The sequence below is a fragment of the Cornus florida genome, unplaced genomic scaffold (assembly GCF_030987335.1).
Source record: "Cornus florida cultivar Cherokee Brave unplaced genomic scaffold, ASM3098733v1 CherokeeBrave_3.0.0_Hap2_Chr06, whole genome shotgun sequence".
In the NCBI taxonomy this organism is placed as follows: domain Eukaryota; kingdom Viridiplantae; phylum Streptophyta; class Magnoliopsida; order Cornales; family Cornaceae; genus Cornus; species Cornus florida.
In genome coordinates, this window is record NW_026775576.1 from 83590524 (window position 1) to 83609354 (window position 18831).

At 36.2% G+C, this 18831-nt stretch overlaps 3 protein-coding genes across 5 annotated transcripts; all 3 read right to left on the reverse strand.

The window, feature by feature from the left end:
- Positions 1 to 378: 378 nt before the first annotated feature.
- LOC132312430 (trihelix transcription factor ENAP1-like) lies at positions 379 to 3687 on the reverse strand. 2 transcript variants are annotated; one of them, XR_009483270.1, is made up of 3 exons: positions 2692 to 3687; positions 1671 to 1786; positions 379 to 659 (listed from the first exon to the last, which is right to left on the reverse strand). XR_009483270.1 is itself a non-coding variant. In XM_059810799.1 (2 exons), exons 1-2 carry the CDS (start codon positions 3473 to 3475, stop codon positions 646 to 648), a joined length of 798 nt encoding a protein of 265 aa, XP_059666782.1. In that variant the 5' UTR covers positions 3476 to 3685; the 3' UTR covers positions 379 to 645. The 2 variants fall into 2 exon arrangements, 1 of the variants encoding a protein (XP_059666782.1); XM_059810799.1 differs by lacking the exon at positions 1671 to 1786 and having other exon boundaries at positions 2692 to 3685.
- An 889-nt stretch (positions 3688 to 4576) lies between these two features.
- LOC132314977 (probable methyltransferase PMT23) lies at positions 4577 to 9453 on the reverse strand. 2 transcript variants are annotated; one of them, XM_059813739.1, is made up of 9 exons: positions 9251 to 9453; positions 8842 to 9145; positions 7449 to 7598; positions 6211 to 6481; positions 5987 to 6097; positions 5625 to 5796; positions 5286 to 5540; positions 5005 to 5199; positions 4577 to 4906 (listed from the first exon to the last, which is right to left on the reverse strand). In XM_059813739.1, the coding sequence occupies exons 1-9, from the start codon at positions 9451 to 9453 to the stop codon at positions 4705 to 4707; spliced, it is 1863 nt and encodes a 620-aa protein (XP_059669722.1). In that variant the 3' UTR covers positions 4577 to 4704. The 2 variants fall into 2 exon arrangements, with proteins under 2 accessions (XP_059669722.1, XP_059669721.1); XM_059813738.1 differs by having other exon boundaries at positions 8842 to 9453.
- Positions 9454 to 12205: 2752 nt separating this feature from the next.
- Positions 12206 to 18675, reverse strand: LOC132312431 (probable methyltransferase PMT23). Its single transcript, XM_059810800.1, has 8 exons — positions 18074 to 18675; positions 16662 to 16811; positions 14044 to 14314; positions 13820 to 13930; positions 13415 to 13586; positions 13070 to 13324; positions 12785 to 12979; positions 12206 to 12656 (listed from the first exon to the last, which is right to left on the reverse strand). The coding sequence occupies exons 1-8, from the start codon at positions 18548 to 18550 to the stop codon at positions 12455 to 12457; spliced, it is 1833 nt and encodes a 610-aa protein (XP_059666783.1). The 5' UTR covers positions 18551 to 18675; the 3' UTR covers positions 12206 to 12454.
- Between the last annotated feature and the right edge of the window lie 156 nt (positions 18676 to 18831).

Below are 18831 nucleotides of genomic sequence, written 5' to 3' on the forward strand. Positions count from 1 at the left end.
CATTGATTCAAATCTGATCCTGGCCTAAAGCCATGGTGATAATCAGGGGATGAAATTCATGGCACCACGGGAGAACCAAAACTTTATCACACTATCCATATCACTTTCAGTAGGGTACAATATATCTCAGATTTCACACTTCCTACACCGCTAAAGCAATTATGTCCTTTGACAAAATCCCCATAATTCAATGGAAGTAATTTACAGCCATTAATCATATGGATGGTACTGATTACCCACTTAATAAAAGAGGGGAAGAAGATAGAAGCAAATTAATCAGCAGTTCAACAAGCATTACCGGTATTTTATGAGAAACAAGATTCACATGTTCGTGATGGAATATGAAAAACAATAAAATCGAAGAGCGGGAAAGGGAGATACACTGATTTAATAATACACTTAGATAAATTTTTGAAGTACAAGAAATCTGTAGCAAAATAAGTAATAATAATATACAACAAACATGACAGCCATGGATATAATACAGCCATATCCTCTTTTAAATATTAGATGCTTCAAACTTGAATCTATAGATAGCGTATCATGCCAGGGAGGATGAATATACTCATTCGGAGTGAGGTCTTGTGACGGTTCCCAGAAATTTCTAGTTGTCCGTCCCTTCTCAAGGAGAGCATTCATGCCAAGCTATAACTTCTTCCCTGTTAGTAGTATGTCAAATTCAGTAAAAGCTTACGAAATTAAATGGAAACTGGAAAGCAATAAAAAGCTAAGCACCAACATGAACATCATGACATCATAAACATGGTTCCAAATTGCAATGTCAGATGTTCAAAACAACGCAACGCAAAAGAAAACACAATCAAAAATAAAAAGCAAGCATATCTTTGAGCCACCATTTTGACTTCCATGTGTATAATATGTGTGTTTGTGTGTGTGTGTGTGTGTGTGAGAGAGAGAGAGAGAGAGCATGCAAAATCAAGTAAATTCGTAAAACTAATTTACAAGAATTCTGACAGACCAAGTCTTTATTTGCACAACATTCTGCACGACTATGTCCAACAGGGACTAAACTTAACCAGAAGTATATAATACAGAAACAAATATGGGTGTGCTAATGCAATATCCCTGCATCACCAAGTGCTAGGTTAACTTTAATGATAAATGTTCAAGCTTTAAAGCTAGAGGTTTTAGGTTTGAGTCTCACAGCTATCACTGGTGTAAAATAATGCCAAATATTATGTACTCGAGTCTTTCCCTCCCTCCTACGTGATGTGTATGTAGGTAGTACATTTCTGGGTAATGTGCTAATGCAATATCCCTGCATCACCAAGTGATAGGTATTTTTTTTTTCCTGAAAGGGGGTTTTTATAAAAAAAAGAAAGAAAACATTACAAGTACATAAGGAGGCATGCCTCCATTTACAAATCAATGGGTTGAAAAAGCCCATTTCCAATAAATGCTAGAAAAAACCAAGCAAGGCATCATTGAGAACCAAAAGCAGTTAGGAGATCAGATAGGCTGATTTTGAGATATGTAATAACATCCCAAACAATAGCCTGAACAGTATGAGATGGTTGATCTCTAGTCCCATTATGAAGAGCCGAGTTTCAAATAGACCATATCTTCCATAATGTTACTGAAAAAAGAGCGCTCAAAAAATTGGATTTTATGGACTTATTGGAGGTGTGAAGAATGAACCAGTCCACCACCTGACGGAGAGAGGTGAAAGTAGGCATCTCCAGTTGCAGCAAGAGAAAAATGTCTCTCCAAATATCCGAAGCAAATATCCGTCGACACGTTAATATTCAGTTCAAGTTTTTATGGCCTGTGCAAACCACCAATTGTCAAATAAAATCCATCGACAAAAATCATATACTCTCTGTTTTAGTGGATACATGTACAATGACGTCACATCAAGGTATAGACCTCCTGGAATACTCCGTATCACTATCATATATTCAGAAGCCACAAATTTAGGCATGGAATGTTTTAACATGAACGTCTCCAACTAATCCCCCAACAAAACTACATAGATGTCGAGCACAGCAACTACAATGACACCATGACATTAATCGGTACTACCATGACTTTAACCCCTACAACAATAAGAAAATGTATTTCTAAGATTTTTTTTATTATTATTAGCAATTGTATTTATAAGATATAACCCCCATCAGTTGCAAGAACATTATTCAATTATATCAAAAAACGGAAATCCTATTACCGGGAATAAAATGGAAATCCTTGTCCCCCCTCCCAACAGGCAGATATAAAAGTAATGGGAGCAACAGTAGCAAATCTTTCCCCACATATGGTTTCCATCAGAACCACCGCACTGAAGATATTTTTAAAAAAAATCATAGGGAAGAGATCAAGAAGCAGAGAAGCAAACAAGAAAAGAATGGGAAAAGACCTTCTCATGAACAGCAAATCAAATTTCTTCAACTAATAATTATGTTCTTCAACAAATAACAAACAAGATATCGACTGCCATCACTCAATTCACCGAAACATAAACAAATATGTATGCAGCTTATCCCTATCAGTTCACCTCTCCATACTTCAACATTGTCAAGAACAACACAATTTTCCGTTCACAGACCTTCATACCTCTTTTAATAACCACTAGTTGAACAATCTCTAAAATGCAATTGGTTCAATCATCTAATCAATCAATCGTTTATCAAAACAAAACAAAAAAGTAATAAAGTTTGAGACTTTGAAATTCACCTGAACCAGGTGCATACTTTGTTGGAAACTTCATTTTCTCGAGCTCAAGTTGAGATTCCATAAACATATTCATCCTCTGCAATTCAAGATCCTTAATGAACTCCATCCTCTGCTTCTCCAACTCCATCATCTGCTGCTGCTTCGAGCTCTCAGTCCTCTCATATATCTCCCCAAACCTAAGAATTGCTCTCGCCAATTCCTTATACGCGGTGTCCTCCGAAAAATCCACAGAGTCCATCCTATTCTTCCTCACATCCTCGTCTCTTCCACCACCAAGAGAGCTCTCATCAGAGCCACTCGAGTTCCGCCTGGACAAGCCACCGGAATAGACGACCATGGTGTTAGGGTTAGGGTTAGGGTTTTGTTTTGACCTAGATTTAACGGTGAGAGTAACGGTGTGGGGCTTTTGATTTTTCTTGTTACTGGTCGGAACGGCGTTTCCGAGGAGGTGATCGAGACGGTGATAGAACGGCCACTTTGACGGCAGGGTCTTGGCCTTCTCGGCCTTGTACTTCTTCTTGACGGTGTCGACGCGGTTCTTGCACTGGACGTCCGTCCATCGGGGCTTGACGCCGTTGTGACGGGCGTTGACGGCGTCGGCGACGTGCTTCCAGTCCGTCTGACGGAGGTTACCTCGGTTCACCATGAGGTATCGGTCTCCCCAGGCCTCGATTAGAGCCTCGGTGGCGCCTTCGCTCCAGCAATCTTCTCGGCCGCCACCGCCGCCGCCTCCTCCGCCGCCGAGATGGGGGCGGGAAGTGTTGTGCGCACCCTTGCTATCCATCAATTAGGCAGATTTGGGCGATTGTGGTTGTGAATGGGTTTCTGCCGGAGGTGAAGGGGAAAGGAGTGAGAGGAAATGAAAGAGCATGTGGAATATGGAGAAGGGGGAAATGGAAGTGAAAAGAGGAAAGGGAAAGGAAAGGAAAGGGAAGCGACTGGTTGGCCGTGCATGTGACCGGAGGGTAACGTCACGGTCCTCCTTATTGGAGGTTGGACGGAGTTGACGATTTTATTTCCATTTTTTTTTTTTTTTACTGTCTGTATTTTACTGCGAACTTGTCGAAAGGTAAAAAATGTAAAGGCGGTTAATTTTATGGTTACGGTTTTTATAGTTTAATTGCTGAGACTGTAATTTTTATTAATTAAACAGTTAATCTATATTTTTGTCTTGCTTTGATTAATTTGATTTTCATGGTTTGATTGAACGATAGAAAAAAAATAATAATAAAAAATAAATTTACGGAGTAGTTGTTTATTGTAAATTACTTAACAAATTCCAATACAAAATTACTCAATGTTACATTTAAATTATCGAATTAATATTCCAAACATAAGTAAATTGTAGAAGTAACATTCAACATTATTGATAACACTTGTGTAAGCCCATAACATATGTGTAAAGATTTATTACATTTACTTGATAAACTCAAAATTATTTAAAAGTTTGAGAACACCAAATCAATATTTTGAATTTAAATTAAAAAAATATATATACTTTTAATTCTAAAAATAGCATGAGTATATTTTGGATTGACATTCAACATTGCAAATAATAATAAAAAAATGGTTTAACTTTATCATTCCTTCCTTCCCAAAAAGGAAGTCGGAGGGTTCGAACTTCCGTAAAAATAAGATAAAAAAAAAGCAAATCCATGTAAATACCCCGGTCAAATGGTAGCACTCAAGAGTCCCGGACCACAGGATAATGTGCAACAGCCAATAGCTCTGGGCGACTTTAAAAACACTTCTTTGAGGTCAGAAAAATAAAAAATAAAACACAACACTTTGCGCAAATAATATTGGAATTAAACTCAAAACAGAACAATATAATTTTCTTATTATAGCTATAAAAGCTGTTTCCATACAATTCATTAACCTTTTCTTTTCAGTAAAGAAGACATGAATCTATCCTCTGGAACCAAAATTTCCCTACAATTTGGTGAAAAAAAAATTAGCCTCCCTAGCAACTAGTAGTAAGATTATACAAGGAAAAACAACTAGGACCATTTTTTATACTCGGATTTTGGCATCTGGACGCCAAAAATCTTTTTTCCCGACGAGGAATTGATCTTGATGCATGCTTACTGACCAGTGAAGTGATCGTAAAATCGGACCAAGCTTGTTGATCATTTCCAATGTGTCGTGAACTAAAATATATCCACCAGGTCTCAGTATGCGATCCACCTCCACAGCTACATCTATTATGTCACATCTGAAATGTTGCAAAAATACAGACATTAAATTTGCTACTCAAGCTTTAAATCACCATGTAATCCATAAGTTAAACACGCAGACATTTTGTTGTCATACCTTTGAGTAAGGTTTCCTAAGAGAAAACTGGAATGCAGAAGATCGTAGGTTCGTGGGTAGGTGCTAAAAGGCTCACACCAGTCGTGGTAGATACCAATCAGCCCTCTATCGAATATAACAGGTAAGGTATCCGGTAGATCAACGGGTATGACATTCATTACCCAGAGAGGTAGATCAATAAGAGCTGAAGCAAATCTGTAGACAGCATAGAGAACACCTGAGCAATAATGAAGGGAAGTGGTGGTAACAAGAACTAGTTCGATAAATCTGATATTTCTTACCCTCCATAACCTGCATTCATATCCATCACATTTCGAACCCTCGACCAGTTTATAGCGAGACCTTCCAAATAAACTTCTGAGACAAGCGCAGACCAGTGTTTGGTGTCCTCGTGGAAGACTTCTTCGGCATTTTGTTCAGTTGATAGTCTTGGAGGTTTACTTCTGAGTCTTTTGGGCCACGGTGCAGGCCAGCTGCCTTTGTCACCCATGTTGTCTGTTGGGAGCGGGGAAATACAATCGTCAAGATGCACGTACCTTTTGCACAAAAAGAAAACATTAAGCAACAAAAACAGTAAGAATCACTTGACCATCAGAATGTTGCATAAACCAAAAGCATACCAAGAGCTGTTCTGCCTGTAATATTGATCACATAAAGGTGGATTATTTTCCTTGCGTTTAGCATAGCAAGAAGATGAAACTGGCTTCTGATATATAACTAGCCCAACTCCAGATACATTTCTAATCTTAGCCACTTGCTTCCAGCAAAGAGATTCAGTCACAGCCACCATAGCTGCAAGAAATAGTGAGTACAAATGTCCGAATTAGGCTACCTAGTCGATTTTTTGAAGTAGAGCCTGATGGCTTTATGCAAAAGCATGAAGTTCACTATTGGCTTAATACAGTCTTATAACAGAAGAAAATGGTTGGTACTGGGGAAGTTTAAAAAATGAAAGAGAAATAGGTTGAGAATTTAGGATTACACTTCCAAATATCCTGATGTCTCTTATCCTTTTTATAAACTGGTGTAGCTGACCATATAAAAAAGCCTCCGGGCCTAAGGAGCCTGTTGAGTTCCAATAACGGTTTTCCACCTGCAGTTATCAACAAATAGCATAAAATAGCCTCAAGACCGATAAAACAGCTCGAAAGAAAACAGCAAGTTTGATATATTAATAAAAGAACTAAACAGCGCCATAAAACATACCATCTGCATTCCAGTGAACCCTACATCGTGCACAGTGAATTAAATCATACACATTATCTGGGAATGTCAGCCTTTGTGTTCCAATGACCAAAAGAATAGCAGGAATTCCCCTCTCAAGAGCAAACTGTATCTGAGCTTCATGCTCATCCTTTGGTGCAAATGACATGGTAAGAACATTTTTATTCAGAAGAGCACCACCAAAGCTAGCAACACCACAACCAACATCTAAAACAACCCTTATGCGCGTCCCCCATTTAATTTCTGGCAAAGTCTGGAGTAAATCAAGAATTAAATCACATAAAGCTACATATACTAAAAATGAATTAGATTCATTGTCCACATCAAAGGACATGCAAAGACTACTGTTTAGCCAATCATAAGCCAGATTAGACCCAAAAAAAAATACAAAAATTTGGCAATACAAGGGTTGGATGCCTTTGCATCATGCTTTATTCTTATAATCCACTAAAATTTGGCAGAAAACATCACCCAAGGAAAAAAAGAAGAAGAATAATTGGATGGCTTTGCCCATAAGAGAGGATTGATTCAAGACACTTCCTACTCCTCACTACTTGATTTTTAGTCACTTTCAAAAGGTCTGGCAGCGTACATTCTATGTTAGCTCCAGCATGTATTATGCCTACATCACAAGGACCTTGTTTTAATAATGTTAGACAGCATGACAATTGTACATACATGAGCACCTCTTTAGGTGAGGAAAGTGTGTGCATTTTTGTATGTCAGTTGCATCATATTTTAGTTTTCTAAGGGGTGATGTGCCAAACAATTGCATCATGATGAGTTCTAAACATTGACATCTATGCCTGTGACTTTTGTTACATATTAGTCAAGGTAACAGCTACAAATGCCAAACATGAAGGCAGGGTTAATTGATAGGTCTAACCTCTCCAACATCAGAAAATTCTAGGCCAAAACTAAAGTTCCATTTCAACTTTTTAGGGCACATGTTTTCAGATATCTTTACTTGTCAGGGAAAGAAATTGCTCATTGATTGAGATCTGCAAACGTTTCTTCCTTAATCTGTTTCCTTCAATCAGGTATATTTTTAACTTGTAAAGCCATTTTGCATAAAGAAAATATAAGAGGATTCTAGTTTTATTGTAAACAAAATCCAGTTAAATGCAACAAGTTAATATTGAATGAAGAACAATGGACATGAAATGCATGCTATTACAGATTTTGAAACACAGTTTTGAGTTAATGATTCTATATATTACCTTTTCTATAACACCAATGTAGTTTTTAACTCCATGCTTGAACTGAGTACCACCGCCAGGGAAAACAAAAAAATCACCAGACTTGCGCACCCAATTTTGTTCCTTCTTGTATTCAACAAGCTTTGGGTGCGGAACATTGTCAAACCATATCTGGAAAATATAAAATTGAAAGTAAAAACTGAATTTTTTTGACAATTTAGGCAGCAAAGAAATAAGAAAACAAGAAAAATTAGGCACCCTGTTCAGTCAATAGTCATATACAATTTTATTCAAAGTACTTCAATTCACATAAAAGAACAGTAAATCAACAAATAATCTATTGCTCCAAGCCTGAAAGGAAACAGAGCCAGTTGGAGTTAGGCTAAATTTTACGTGGGAAAAAAATCTTTGCCAAAGTTAGAGTTTGGCTAATTTTTACATGGGAAAAAAAATGTATGCCAAAGAGCCACAGAGTTGTCGTAGACAATGCAATTTGAGTAGTCAGCCTCTGCAATTTGAATTCAAGCCAATATGGGGCACCACTGTATGATTTTCTGTCTTGTGGGAAGACAATATCAAACTTTAGGCATATATCAACAGTAATAAGATAACATAAAATAAAAGAAAAAGACTATGAACTGGAGTTCTCATTTTCTTTGACAATTCCAGTGTAAATGGATAACTGTATGGTTTACAAGTTACAAGTAAAGTTGGATATTCAAGAGAGAGAACATGGTTGTGATTCTGATAGCAGCTACTTTGTGAAAACAATTCCACCTTTTCATCTTTATCCAGCCTATCCCTTACAACGATCCCGCAATGGTGGAATCAGCTCTACGATTGGCTCCCCCCCCCCCTTTCCTTTCTTTTTTCTAAGCACAATCACAGTTTATTAAGTATCAATCTCTGTGCAAAGTAACTTCTGAAATTTAATCCACAGTTTTTAGTTGTGAATGTATCAAAATCTGTCAAAAAATAAAAGAAAAAAGAACCAAAAAAAAAATTGCTTCAGAGAATTAGGGTTTGCTTGGTTTGTAATAAAAAAATAGTTATCAAGAAGTTTTCGGATAAAACTGTTTTCTAAAAACCGAATCAAATAGGTTTTTATACAGTTTTCTGATTTCCAGTTCTATGAAAAGCAGCCAGTGTCTTCTATAATTATTTGAGAATAGTTTTTTGTTTTATGAGTTTTTGAGAACTATTTTCAGAAACCTAAACCAAGCACACCCTCGTAAATTATAGCCAAACTCAATATCACAAGTCTGGATAAAATTCAGGTAATACACAGCTTCCATTGTACAAAACTCAAATGACGCTTAAATCAGCAGAACCAATACCCGATTCAATAAAATTAAAACAAGAATTCAATACCGAAAACAAGAATCAAATCTTACCGAAGTAGTATCAATCTCACCATGTCCCTGCTCTTAGGCCACCGAACCGGAACCCTATACCCTTGCGGAAGGGGAACCAAACACCGCAGGCTTGGCTTGGGGCAATGCCGCTCTCTGTGCTCCATGTGCCTCCTCGACTTCAGCTTCTTGATGGCCTTGTAATTATCCAAACACGGTATGTAATCCACCGCCACCACACCTTCACAAACCTTCCAATCCAGTTCCAAATCAATGAACGCAACACTCACATTCGTGCTGGCATCTGAGATCGGAGGTTTATAATCTGAGGGTGGAGACGATGAAATCGACTGTTTTGAAGGTGGAGGCGATGATGTCGACTGCGAGGGCGGAGACAATGAAATCCACTGTTTTGGCGGTGGAGAGGACGATGTTGATTGTGACTGCGGAGACGATGATATTGATTGCTGCTGCGGCGGCGGCGGCGGTGATGAGATCGAATGCGGTGGAGGAGGCGATGACATGGACTGTGATTGGTCGAAATTGACGGCGAAATAGAGAGGGGACTGAGTGGTAGTAAAGAGAAAGAAGGTGACGGATAGGAGTAAGACGAATAGAGAGAGAATGAATGGATATTTTCTCTCCTTGAGGAGGTTCTGAATTGATGTGGCCATTGTAGGTGAATCTTTAGAGAGAGAAAGAGGAAGAAGACGTGCGAAGATACAAACAGAGTGAGATTCGATTGTTTGTATGGGGTGTGTGTGCGTGTGTGTGTGAGAGAGAGAGAGAGAGAGATGTAGAATAAGTAGATGATGATGGAGAGAGAAATGGGGGGTTAGAGAGAGAGTCAAAGGTGATATCGCGGCAAATATTCGAGCGAATTCGGAATGTCGTTAGGCGTTGAAATTCAGTGGGGCCCTTTAATACTTGAGAGCAAGTATACTGGAGCTGTCAATGTTATTTTTATATTTTAATTTTATAAATATACCTTTTTATTTTATTTTTTCTTTGTCATTAAATTATATTATTGATGTTTATTATAATTATATTGACTTTTGGTATCAAGAAATGAGTACAAAATGTTTTAAAATAAAATTAGCAAAGTGTTTAAATAGACTTGCGTAAGAAGTGCAAAAGTGAAAGAACTTCTTTCAAGGAGAAATCTACTTGCACCAGTTAAACAAAAAAATAAAATAAAATAAAAATAATAAAGAGATTTAAATAGATGAGAGATTAAAGATAAGATTTGGAAGTAGAATTTTTAAAAAACAAGTTAAACAAAACAAGATTTTCAAAGAATTAGCCTATGTTTCAATTATTGGTTAGAGGAAGATTGGAAGAAAAGAGAAAACTCAGAAGAAAATATGATTAAAAAACACTAATATTAATCGGATAAAATGAAGAAGAGTTTATCATCCTTATTTAAGAATATTAATCTAAAAAATTAAAAGTATAATTATAAAATAATAATATCACATCTTTTCTTTCATTTCACCCAATTTAAATTAAATAAAAGGAGGGATGAACACTTTCTTTTTCTAAACAACATGAATGATCTTAACAAGATATCTATTCACATTATGCATGATGACTATTGGATGTGATTTGCTATATTATTTTGGTAATTGTCTTTTTAACATTCAATAGTTACTGTGTATGGTGCGAATTAATTTCATATTAACTAGTGAGCAAGAGATCGTTACTCTTCTAAACAATACCTCTTCCATCATTTTTTCCATTCTTTCTCTAATTGGCCAAGCCAAATACAAAATAATAATAATTAGAATAAGAAAGAATGTGCCCAACAAATTTCCCTCTCCCCTTTTTTTCCGGTTAATCTTCTTCCATTAGTCAAAAAAGGTTAGGTGTAATAATTAATAAAAAGTGGTTGTTTATTGCCAAAATAATAATAATAATAATAATAAAACGAGAGAGGTATAATGTAATACTTTAAAATTAGAGAGTTTAATACACTGAGGCCTAAAATATGCACTTAAACTAATCATTTCAAAAAGCAATGCCTAGGTTTTGTTTATCTATACCCTCTCACATATTAAAAATGTCAAAATAAGTTCTACCCTTTGTCATTAAATCAGATCTTTCATAGTATATTATATGGATAATTATATGGATGATGTTGTGCATTTTCAATTGAGCGCACAACATACTGTATGCATATGCAGGCACTTATGTAGCATTGACACGAATGACAGTATACAATATGAATACATCGAACATGTAAAATTTTAAATAGTAATGTTACATTTAGTGGGAGGGATGGGTAAGAAGTTTTTTTTGCGTTTAGTTGAAGGGAAGGAAAAATAGGGAGGAAGTAAAGAGGATCCCTCATTTCTTTGTATTTTGTTACCCCCAATTTTGAGGGATAGAGGAGAGAGAAAATAGGATAATAACTAACAATTTTTAATTTTCATTTTTAGCCTTTTTAAAAAAATTCACTCATGTTAATAATGAGGGTATATTGGTTAAAAAACATACAAAGATTATCTTTCCATTCCTTCAACCAAACATAAAAAAATGTCATATCATCCATCCATTCTCTTATTCATTCCATCCAATTAAATAAAAAGTGAAGGAGACAACTTCTCTTCCTTAAGAATGCCTCATTTATCCTTCCCCCTCTCCCTTCCATCTATTTTTTCATCCCTCCAATCAAACAAAGCATAAGATATAGACACGATATGGACATAGCTAAATATAAATATAAGTATTTATTTATATAAGAGTATTAGTATAATAAAACCTTAATTCATTTCTAATTATTATATTAAAAGTTGCTCTGAAATGGTTTAAAAAATAAAATTATGTTATTATTTATATTATATATATCTCGGTATTCCATTACTTTGTCTATCATTTTACTTTTGTCTATAATGCCAATTTTTCTTAAAGAAAAAAATTTAAAATTTTAGATTGCATTCAAATTATTTTGTGTCCAAAAGTTTCAGCTAAGTCCTTTTCTCTTCGTTAGCAAGCCTTTCAACTCCTCCCTATACTGATTTTACTCCATTAAAAATGTCATACCAAACAAGAAAATGTTTGGAATGGAACATCATATGGTCATAGTGGTCACGAACCCAGTCAGCTGGAGTAAGTGGAATACCGTTTCTTGTGTCATAGCAACCTCCAACCGGAGATATTGGTACAAAATTCACAAATGTTGTGTTTGTACTTGAAATTAGAGAAAATTTAGTTCAAAATTTTAACTAAATCACCAATTCGGTACTCCCAAACATAACAAAAAGGTTTATCAATGGCTCCATCCCAGGAACAACTATATCAATAGATATGTTACATTAACTCAATGCACTGTACATATTGAATGTGTATAACTATAATTTATTTATTTTTCCTAAATGGACTTTCATTTAAAAAAAAACAAAAAACAATATAGTACAGGGAAAAGAGTGAAGGCAGACAATAATTTGTATAACTATTACTCCCATCGCTGGAATGAACAATACAACAGAATCTCCTTATCCGTACAATTCATAAACTACTTTTCTAAGAAAAGTGGGAATGAACTTAATTTATATTCCCTACATCATAAATTTTCCTATAATTTGGAGAAAGAATAGTGTTCATCTTCTTTTTCCTTCCTTTTTTTTCAACAAATAGTAATAAGATTATACAGGGAAAAACAATAAGCACCTTGTTTCATATACTGATTTTGGCATCCGGACGCCAAAAACCTTTCTTCCCGACGAGGAATTGTTCTTGATGTATGGTTACTGACCAGTGAAGTGAATGCAAAATTGGCTTAATCTTGTTGATCATCTCCATTGTGTCCTGAACCACCATATATCCACCAGGTCTCAGCATGCGATCCATCTCCACAGCTACATCTATTATGTCACATCTGAAATATTGCAAAAAAAAAAAAAAAAAAAAAAAAAAAAACAGATCATGATTTCATAAAATTTGCAACTCAAAGGTCCATTTCACCATATGATCAATAGGTTAAAACAATGTTGTTTATAGTCGTACCTTTGAGTAAGATTTCTGAAGAGGAAACTGGAATGTAGAAGATCATAAGATCGAGGGTAGGTGTTAAAAGACTCGCACCAGTCATGGTATATGCCAATCAGCCCTCTATCAAATATAATAGATAATGTATCTGACATATCAATGGGTACGACATTCATTACCCATAGAGGTAAATCAATAAGAGCTGAAGCAAATCTGTAAACAGCAGAGAAAAAATCTGAGATGATTACTAAGAGAGAGAAGTGATGGTGATAAGAACTAATTAAATAAATTTATAATTCTTACCCTCCATAACCAGCATTCATATCCATTACATTTCGCACGCTTGACCAGTTTATAGCAAGACCTTCTAGATAAACTTCTGAGACAAGTGCAGACCAGTGTCTGGTGTCCTGATAGAAGATTTCTTCAGCATCTTGTTCGGTTGATAGGCTTGGAGGTTTACTGCTAAGCCTTTTGGGCCAGGGTGCAGGCCAATTGTCTGAGTCACCCATGCTAGCTAGCGGGAGAGGGGGAAGACAACCGTCTAGGGGCGCATACCTTTTGAACAAAATAAAACATTAAATAACAACAACAGTAACACCACCATCACTACTACTGCTGAGCATAAAAAAATGGCATATAGCCTACCACGAACTGTTCTGCCTATAACTCTGATCACATAAAGGTGGATTATTTTCTTTGCGTTTTGCATAGCAGGAAGAAGAAACAGGCTTCTGATATATAACTAGCCCAACTCCAGATATATCAAGAGTCTTAGCCACTACCTTCCAGCAAATAGATTCAGTCAGAGCCACCATAACTGCAAGAAATAGGAGTTACAAATATCCAAGTTAGGTTAGAGGAAATAACACCTTATTCGACCTTGAACGTAATGTCTACTGCAAAAAAATAAAGTTCAGTGATGATACAAAGTAGTATCGACTTAGCACAGTCTGATTGCAAAAGGCAGTGGTTGGTACAAGGAAACTTCTATGAGAACTGCAAAGATATAATGGTAAAAAGAAGAAAAAGTAGAGATTTTGGATTACAAACCCTTCCATATATCCTGATCTCTTTTACCCTCCCGATAAACTGGTGTAGCTGACCATATAAAAAACCCTCCAGGCCTAAGAATCCTGTTGAGTTCTAATAATGGTTTTCCACCTACAGTTATCAACCAAAAGCAATGCAACACACTCAATACCTCCAAACAGAGAGACAGAGAAACAGCGCATTTAATAAAATAAATACTACATAAATAAGGCCATAAAAAGTACCATCTGCATCCCAGTGAACCCTGCATCTTGCACAGTGAATTAAATCGTATGCATTATCTGGAAAAGTCAGCCTTCGTGTTCCAATGACCGAAAGAGTGGCTGGAATACCCCGCTCAAGAGCAAACTGTATCTGAGCCTCATGTTCGTCCTTTGGGGCAAATGACATGGTAATAACATCTTTATCCAGCAAATAGCCACCAAAGCTAGCAACACCACAACCAACATCTAAAATAACCCTTATGCGCTTCCCCCATTTAATCTCTGGCCAAGTCTGAAGTAAAGCAATGAGCAATGTGTAGTAAAAAAATTAATTAGATTCAATGTCCACAACAAATGACGCGCAGAGGTGTTTAGCAAATTGTAAAGAATACACAAAGTTCTCAAAAACAGAAGAGAGGGTGAGGGGGAAGAAGTTTCTTAACTCAGAGGTCACTACTCAGTATCAACTACTTAAAGCAAAATTTCAGCATTTATACCCAAAACCAAAGGAGGGAAAAAGGGCATCTGGATTGAACAGTTCCTCGTTACCCCCCAAAAAAAAGGGGGACAGAGAGAGAGAGAGAGAGAGAGAGAGAGTACAAATGTAAATTTTTTTTTTTTTTCAAACTTCAATTTTTTAGTTAAAATAAAAATTACAAGATTCAGAAGAGTAGGTGACTTGAAAAATATCTATAACTTACAATTTAGATATTTTGAAAAAAGAAATCCATGGTCCATATATAATCATCAGATTTGCAGCATAGAGAAGCTTTGATTCATCCAGAGAAAAGAAAGATGAATTTACACTGAAAACCATCCTTAGAGTTTGTAAATACCCCCAACATCATACAGAGGGAAAAAAAAAAGATGCATTACTTTGCCCCCTAGGAGAGAATTAATTCAACACTTCTATATTTACTGCACGATTGTTAGTCACTTTCAATATGGCTGGTAGCGTACATTCTATGATAGCTCCAGTAAATATTACTCGTACATCAGAAGGACCACTTTTTCTATAGTCATACAGCATCACAGGTGTGTATACATGAGCATGTCTTTAAATGTGGAGAGTGTGTGCAATTTTGTATCGGCAGTTACATCATGTTTCACTTTTCTCAGGGGTCATGTGCCAAAAATCTGCATCATGATGGATTCTAAACATTGACACCTATGCCTATGACTTTGTTTAGGGCTGCAAACGAGCCGAGCCGTTCGCAAACTGCTCGGTCTCGGCTCGTTAATTACTCGGCTCGAGCTCGGCTCTTGAATAAGGGAACCGAGCTCGAGCCGAATTATGAGGCTTGATTTATAAACGAGCCGAGCTTAAACATCAGTAGGCTCGACTCGTTTGTTCATGAACCGTTCACGAACTGGGTTCGATAATGCGTTCACGAACATACTCGATTATAATATATATATACACACACACATACCCAATTATAATATATACAAAAGTTGGGGTCAGATTGTAATTATATATAGAATTTGTGGTTATTATGCAAATAGGCCTTTCTTGTCTTTCTGTATAAACTTTTTTAGGTTTCGGGTTGATGGAATAAGTCACGCCTATTGCGCCTCCATCTGTTCTCTCTCACGTAAACTTTTTTTTTTTTTGTTTTTTTTGTTTTCCTGAAGGTAATATAGCAGCAACAAACTCATCAAACACATACCCACCATTGGGACACCAACAATGCCCATCTCGTCTCTCATGTAAACTTGTACATGTATATATATATATATATATATATATATATATATACAAACTGATTTTTAGTATAAATTTTGGGATTTATTACTGCAAATCTATTTCTCTCTCAAACTTTTTTATATTTTTTGTTGTTCTAACAGATCTTAGATGCAAATTTTTTTTTTTTTTATTTTTTGTTCCAGATCTGTTAGAACAACAGATCTTAGATGCGAAGTACCAAAAACAGATCTTAGATGTGATTTTGCTCGGCTCGATGCGAAGTACACAGATTTTAGAGCAACAGATTTTTTGTTCCAGATCTTAGAACAACAGATTTTTTGTACCAGATCTGTTAGAACAACAGATCTTAGATGCGAAGTAGCCAAAAAAAAAAAATTTAAATGAGCAAACGAGCTGCTCGAAGCTCGTCAAACAGAGCCAGGCCAAGTTCGAACTAAATTTTCTAGGCTCGACTCGAACTCGAGCCGAGCTTTAGCAGCCTATCATGTTGACCGAGCTGAGCTCGAGCACACCATTACTCGGCTCGGCTCGGCTCATTTACAGCCCTAACTCTGTTACATATCTATCAAGGTAACAACTATAAATGACAAACATGAGAAACACAAATTATGGGTCCAATCTCTCCAATACCAGAAAATTCTATGCCTCAACATTTTAGTGCAAAAGTTTTCAGATATCTTCAAATCTTGGAGGAGAAAAACTTTTCTTCAATGGAGGTCTGCAAGCATTTCTTAATCTATTTCTTTCAACCAGGTATATCTTCAACTTTATAGCCATTTTGCATAAAGAAAACACAAGAGAATTCTAGTTTCATTACAAACAAAATGCATTTACAAGCAGCAATTATATATAGAATGAGGAGATATGGACACAGAATGCAAGCTATTATATATTTTGGAGTCAGTTTTGAGTTGATGACTTTATACAGTACCTCTTCTATAAAATCAATATAGTGACTAACTCCATGCTTGAACTGAGTACCACCACCAGGGAAGACAAGAAAATCACCAGAGCTACGCACCCAATTTTGTTCCTTCTTGTATTCGACAAGCTTTGGGTGAGGAACATTGTCAAACCATATCTGGAGAATAGACATTTGAAATTAAAAAATGAAAATTTTGCGACAAGTGGCTGCAAATAAATACGAAAACATATATGGTAAAAGTTCCTTAACATAAATTAGGCACCTTGACCAGTGACTTACTGGGGAATTTTTTTTTTTTTTTTTTTTAAAAAAAAAAAAAAAAAAAAAAACTAGGCAGCCTGTTTTGCCAATAACCAAATAGAATTATCCTTAAACTAAAGACCTTCTATTCACATAAAAGAACAATAATTCCAAAAGATTACAAATCAATTTGCTTCAAAAAGTGGAAGGAAGCAGAGATAGTTAGAGTTAGGCTAGTTTTTACATCACACACACACACAAAAAGAGAATGACAGAAGGAAAAAAAAACTACATCAACAAGTCACTCAGTTGCTCTAGATGATGAAAATTTCAATGGTGGCCTCTGTGAAATTTAAATTCAAGCCAATGTGGGTTGATGATAGCATCACTTAAATTCAACTAGCGAACCATTGTTCTGTCTCAGGGCAAGACAAGATCAAACTTTTAGGCATGTATCAACAGGAGTAACCCTAAATAAAAGGAAAAGACTCAATGAACTTGAATTGGCATTTACTTTGACAGTTTCAAGCACAATGTACAAGGACAATTGTTTCATCCACAAGAAAAATTGGATGTTCAAGCAAGAGATCAATCTCATGAGTCATAATTCTACTTTGTGCAAATAATTCCAATATTAGATCTTTATACCCCCTATCACTTCCAACAACCCCGGAGTGCCGAAATCAGCACTACTAATTGCAAACAATTTGACACAACAAAATCATATTTATCAATGGTCCACTACCATAAACACAATCACAATTTCTTATGTACCAAATCTCTCTGAAAATTAACTTCTAAAATTTATTGTTCTGGTATGTAGACCTACTAAAAAAAAAAGAAATTAACTTCTAAAATTTAATCTAATAGTTTCTAGTTGTGAAGCTATTAAATTCTGTGAAACAAACAAATAAAGAGCAGAAAAAAAAAAAAAAAAAAAAAAAAAGAAGAAGAAAATTTGCTTCTTTTTCATTTAGAAATATAGCATCAATTACAGTTGACATTAATTTGATGACTAATAATTCATTAATTACCAAACTCAAATATCACTCTCACCTACCACAGTATAATTCAGTCAATACACCACCTAATTGATATTTGGTCAACATAACTAAAACTAGATCCAACAAACCTAAACAAGAACTCAAATCTTACCAAAGCATTATTATCAATCTCACCATGTCCCTGCTCTTAGGCCACGGAATCGGAGCCCTATACCGTTGCGGAAGCGGAACCAAACATCTCGGACTCGGGTTCGGGCAATGGCGTTCTCTGTGCTCCATATGCCTCCTCGACTGCAATTCCTTTATGGCTTTCATGTTATCCAAACACGGTATATAGTCAGTCGCCACTCCACCTTTACAAGTCTTCCAATTCAGGTCCAAATCACTGAATGTAACACTGAAATTGGATGCTGCGTCGTCGTATTGAGATGGTGAGTTCGTGTTAGCGTTTGGGATCCGAAGGTGGCTATGATCTAACGGCGGAGGAGAAGAGATCGTGGGCTGTGATCGATTATAGAGATTGGTGGTGAAATAGAGAGGGGAGTGAGAGGTAGTGAAGAGAAAGAAGGAGACGAGTATGAGTAGGAGGGAGAGAGAGAAAATGAATGGGTATTTTCTTTCCTTGAGGAGATTCTGAATTGACATGGCCATTGAAGGTGTCGTTGAAGAATAGACTGATTTGAATCTTTTAGAGAGAAAGTGTGTGCGTGTTTTTTTCAGAGAGAGAGAAAAGAGGAGGAGGAGGAGAAAGATTATCGTTTGAATGTTGATCGAGAACTTGACCAGTTCGATGGATGAAGAAAGAACCTGGGGCCCGCAAAATTATTACTATATGTTTTCGCGCGTTGTCTGACATCACAATCTCTGTGTGTGTGTCTCTCTCTATCTCTCTCTAAACGCGCGTCATTAAACCGCGCCTGCCGATCCCAACT

Bases quoted from the DNA above. Each gene is read 5' to 3' on its own strand.
- LOC132312430 (XM_059810799.1), bottom strand. From the start codon at position 3,475: ATGGATAGCAAGGGTGCGCACAACACTTCCCGCCCCCATCTCGGCGGC.
- LOC132314977 (XM_059813738.1), bottom strand. From the start codon at position 9,453: ATGGCCACATCAATTCAGAACCTCCTCAAGGAGAGAAAATATCCATTC. The intron at 6,482-7,448 runs GTAATATATAGA...GATTTACTCCAG, and splicing joins ACATTGGTGTTATAGAAAAG to ACTTTGCCAGAAATTAAATG. The intron at 5,797-5,986 runs GTAATCCTAAAT...TATTTCTTGCAG, and splicing joins ACATCAGGATATTTGGAAGT to CTATGGTGGCTGTGACTGAA.
- LOC132312431 (XM_059810800.1), bottom strand. From the start codon at position 18,550: ATGGCCATGTCAATTCAGAATCTCCTCAAGGAAAGAAAATACCCATTC. The intron at 13,587-13,819 runs GTTTGTAATCCA...TATTTCTTGCAG, and splicing joins AGATCAGGATATATGGAAGG to TTATGGTGGCTCTGACTGAA. The intron at 13,325-13,414 runs GTAGGCTATATG...TTTGTTCAAAAG, and splicing joins TATAGGCAGAACAGTTCGTG to GTATGCGCCCCTAGACGGTT.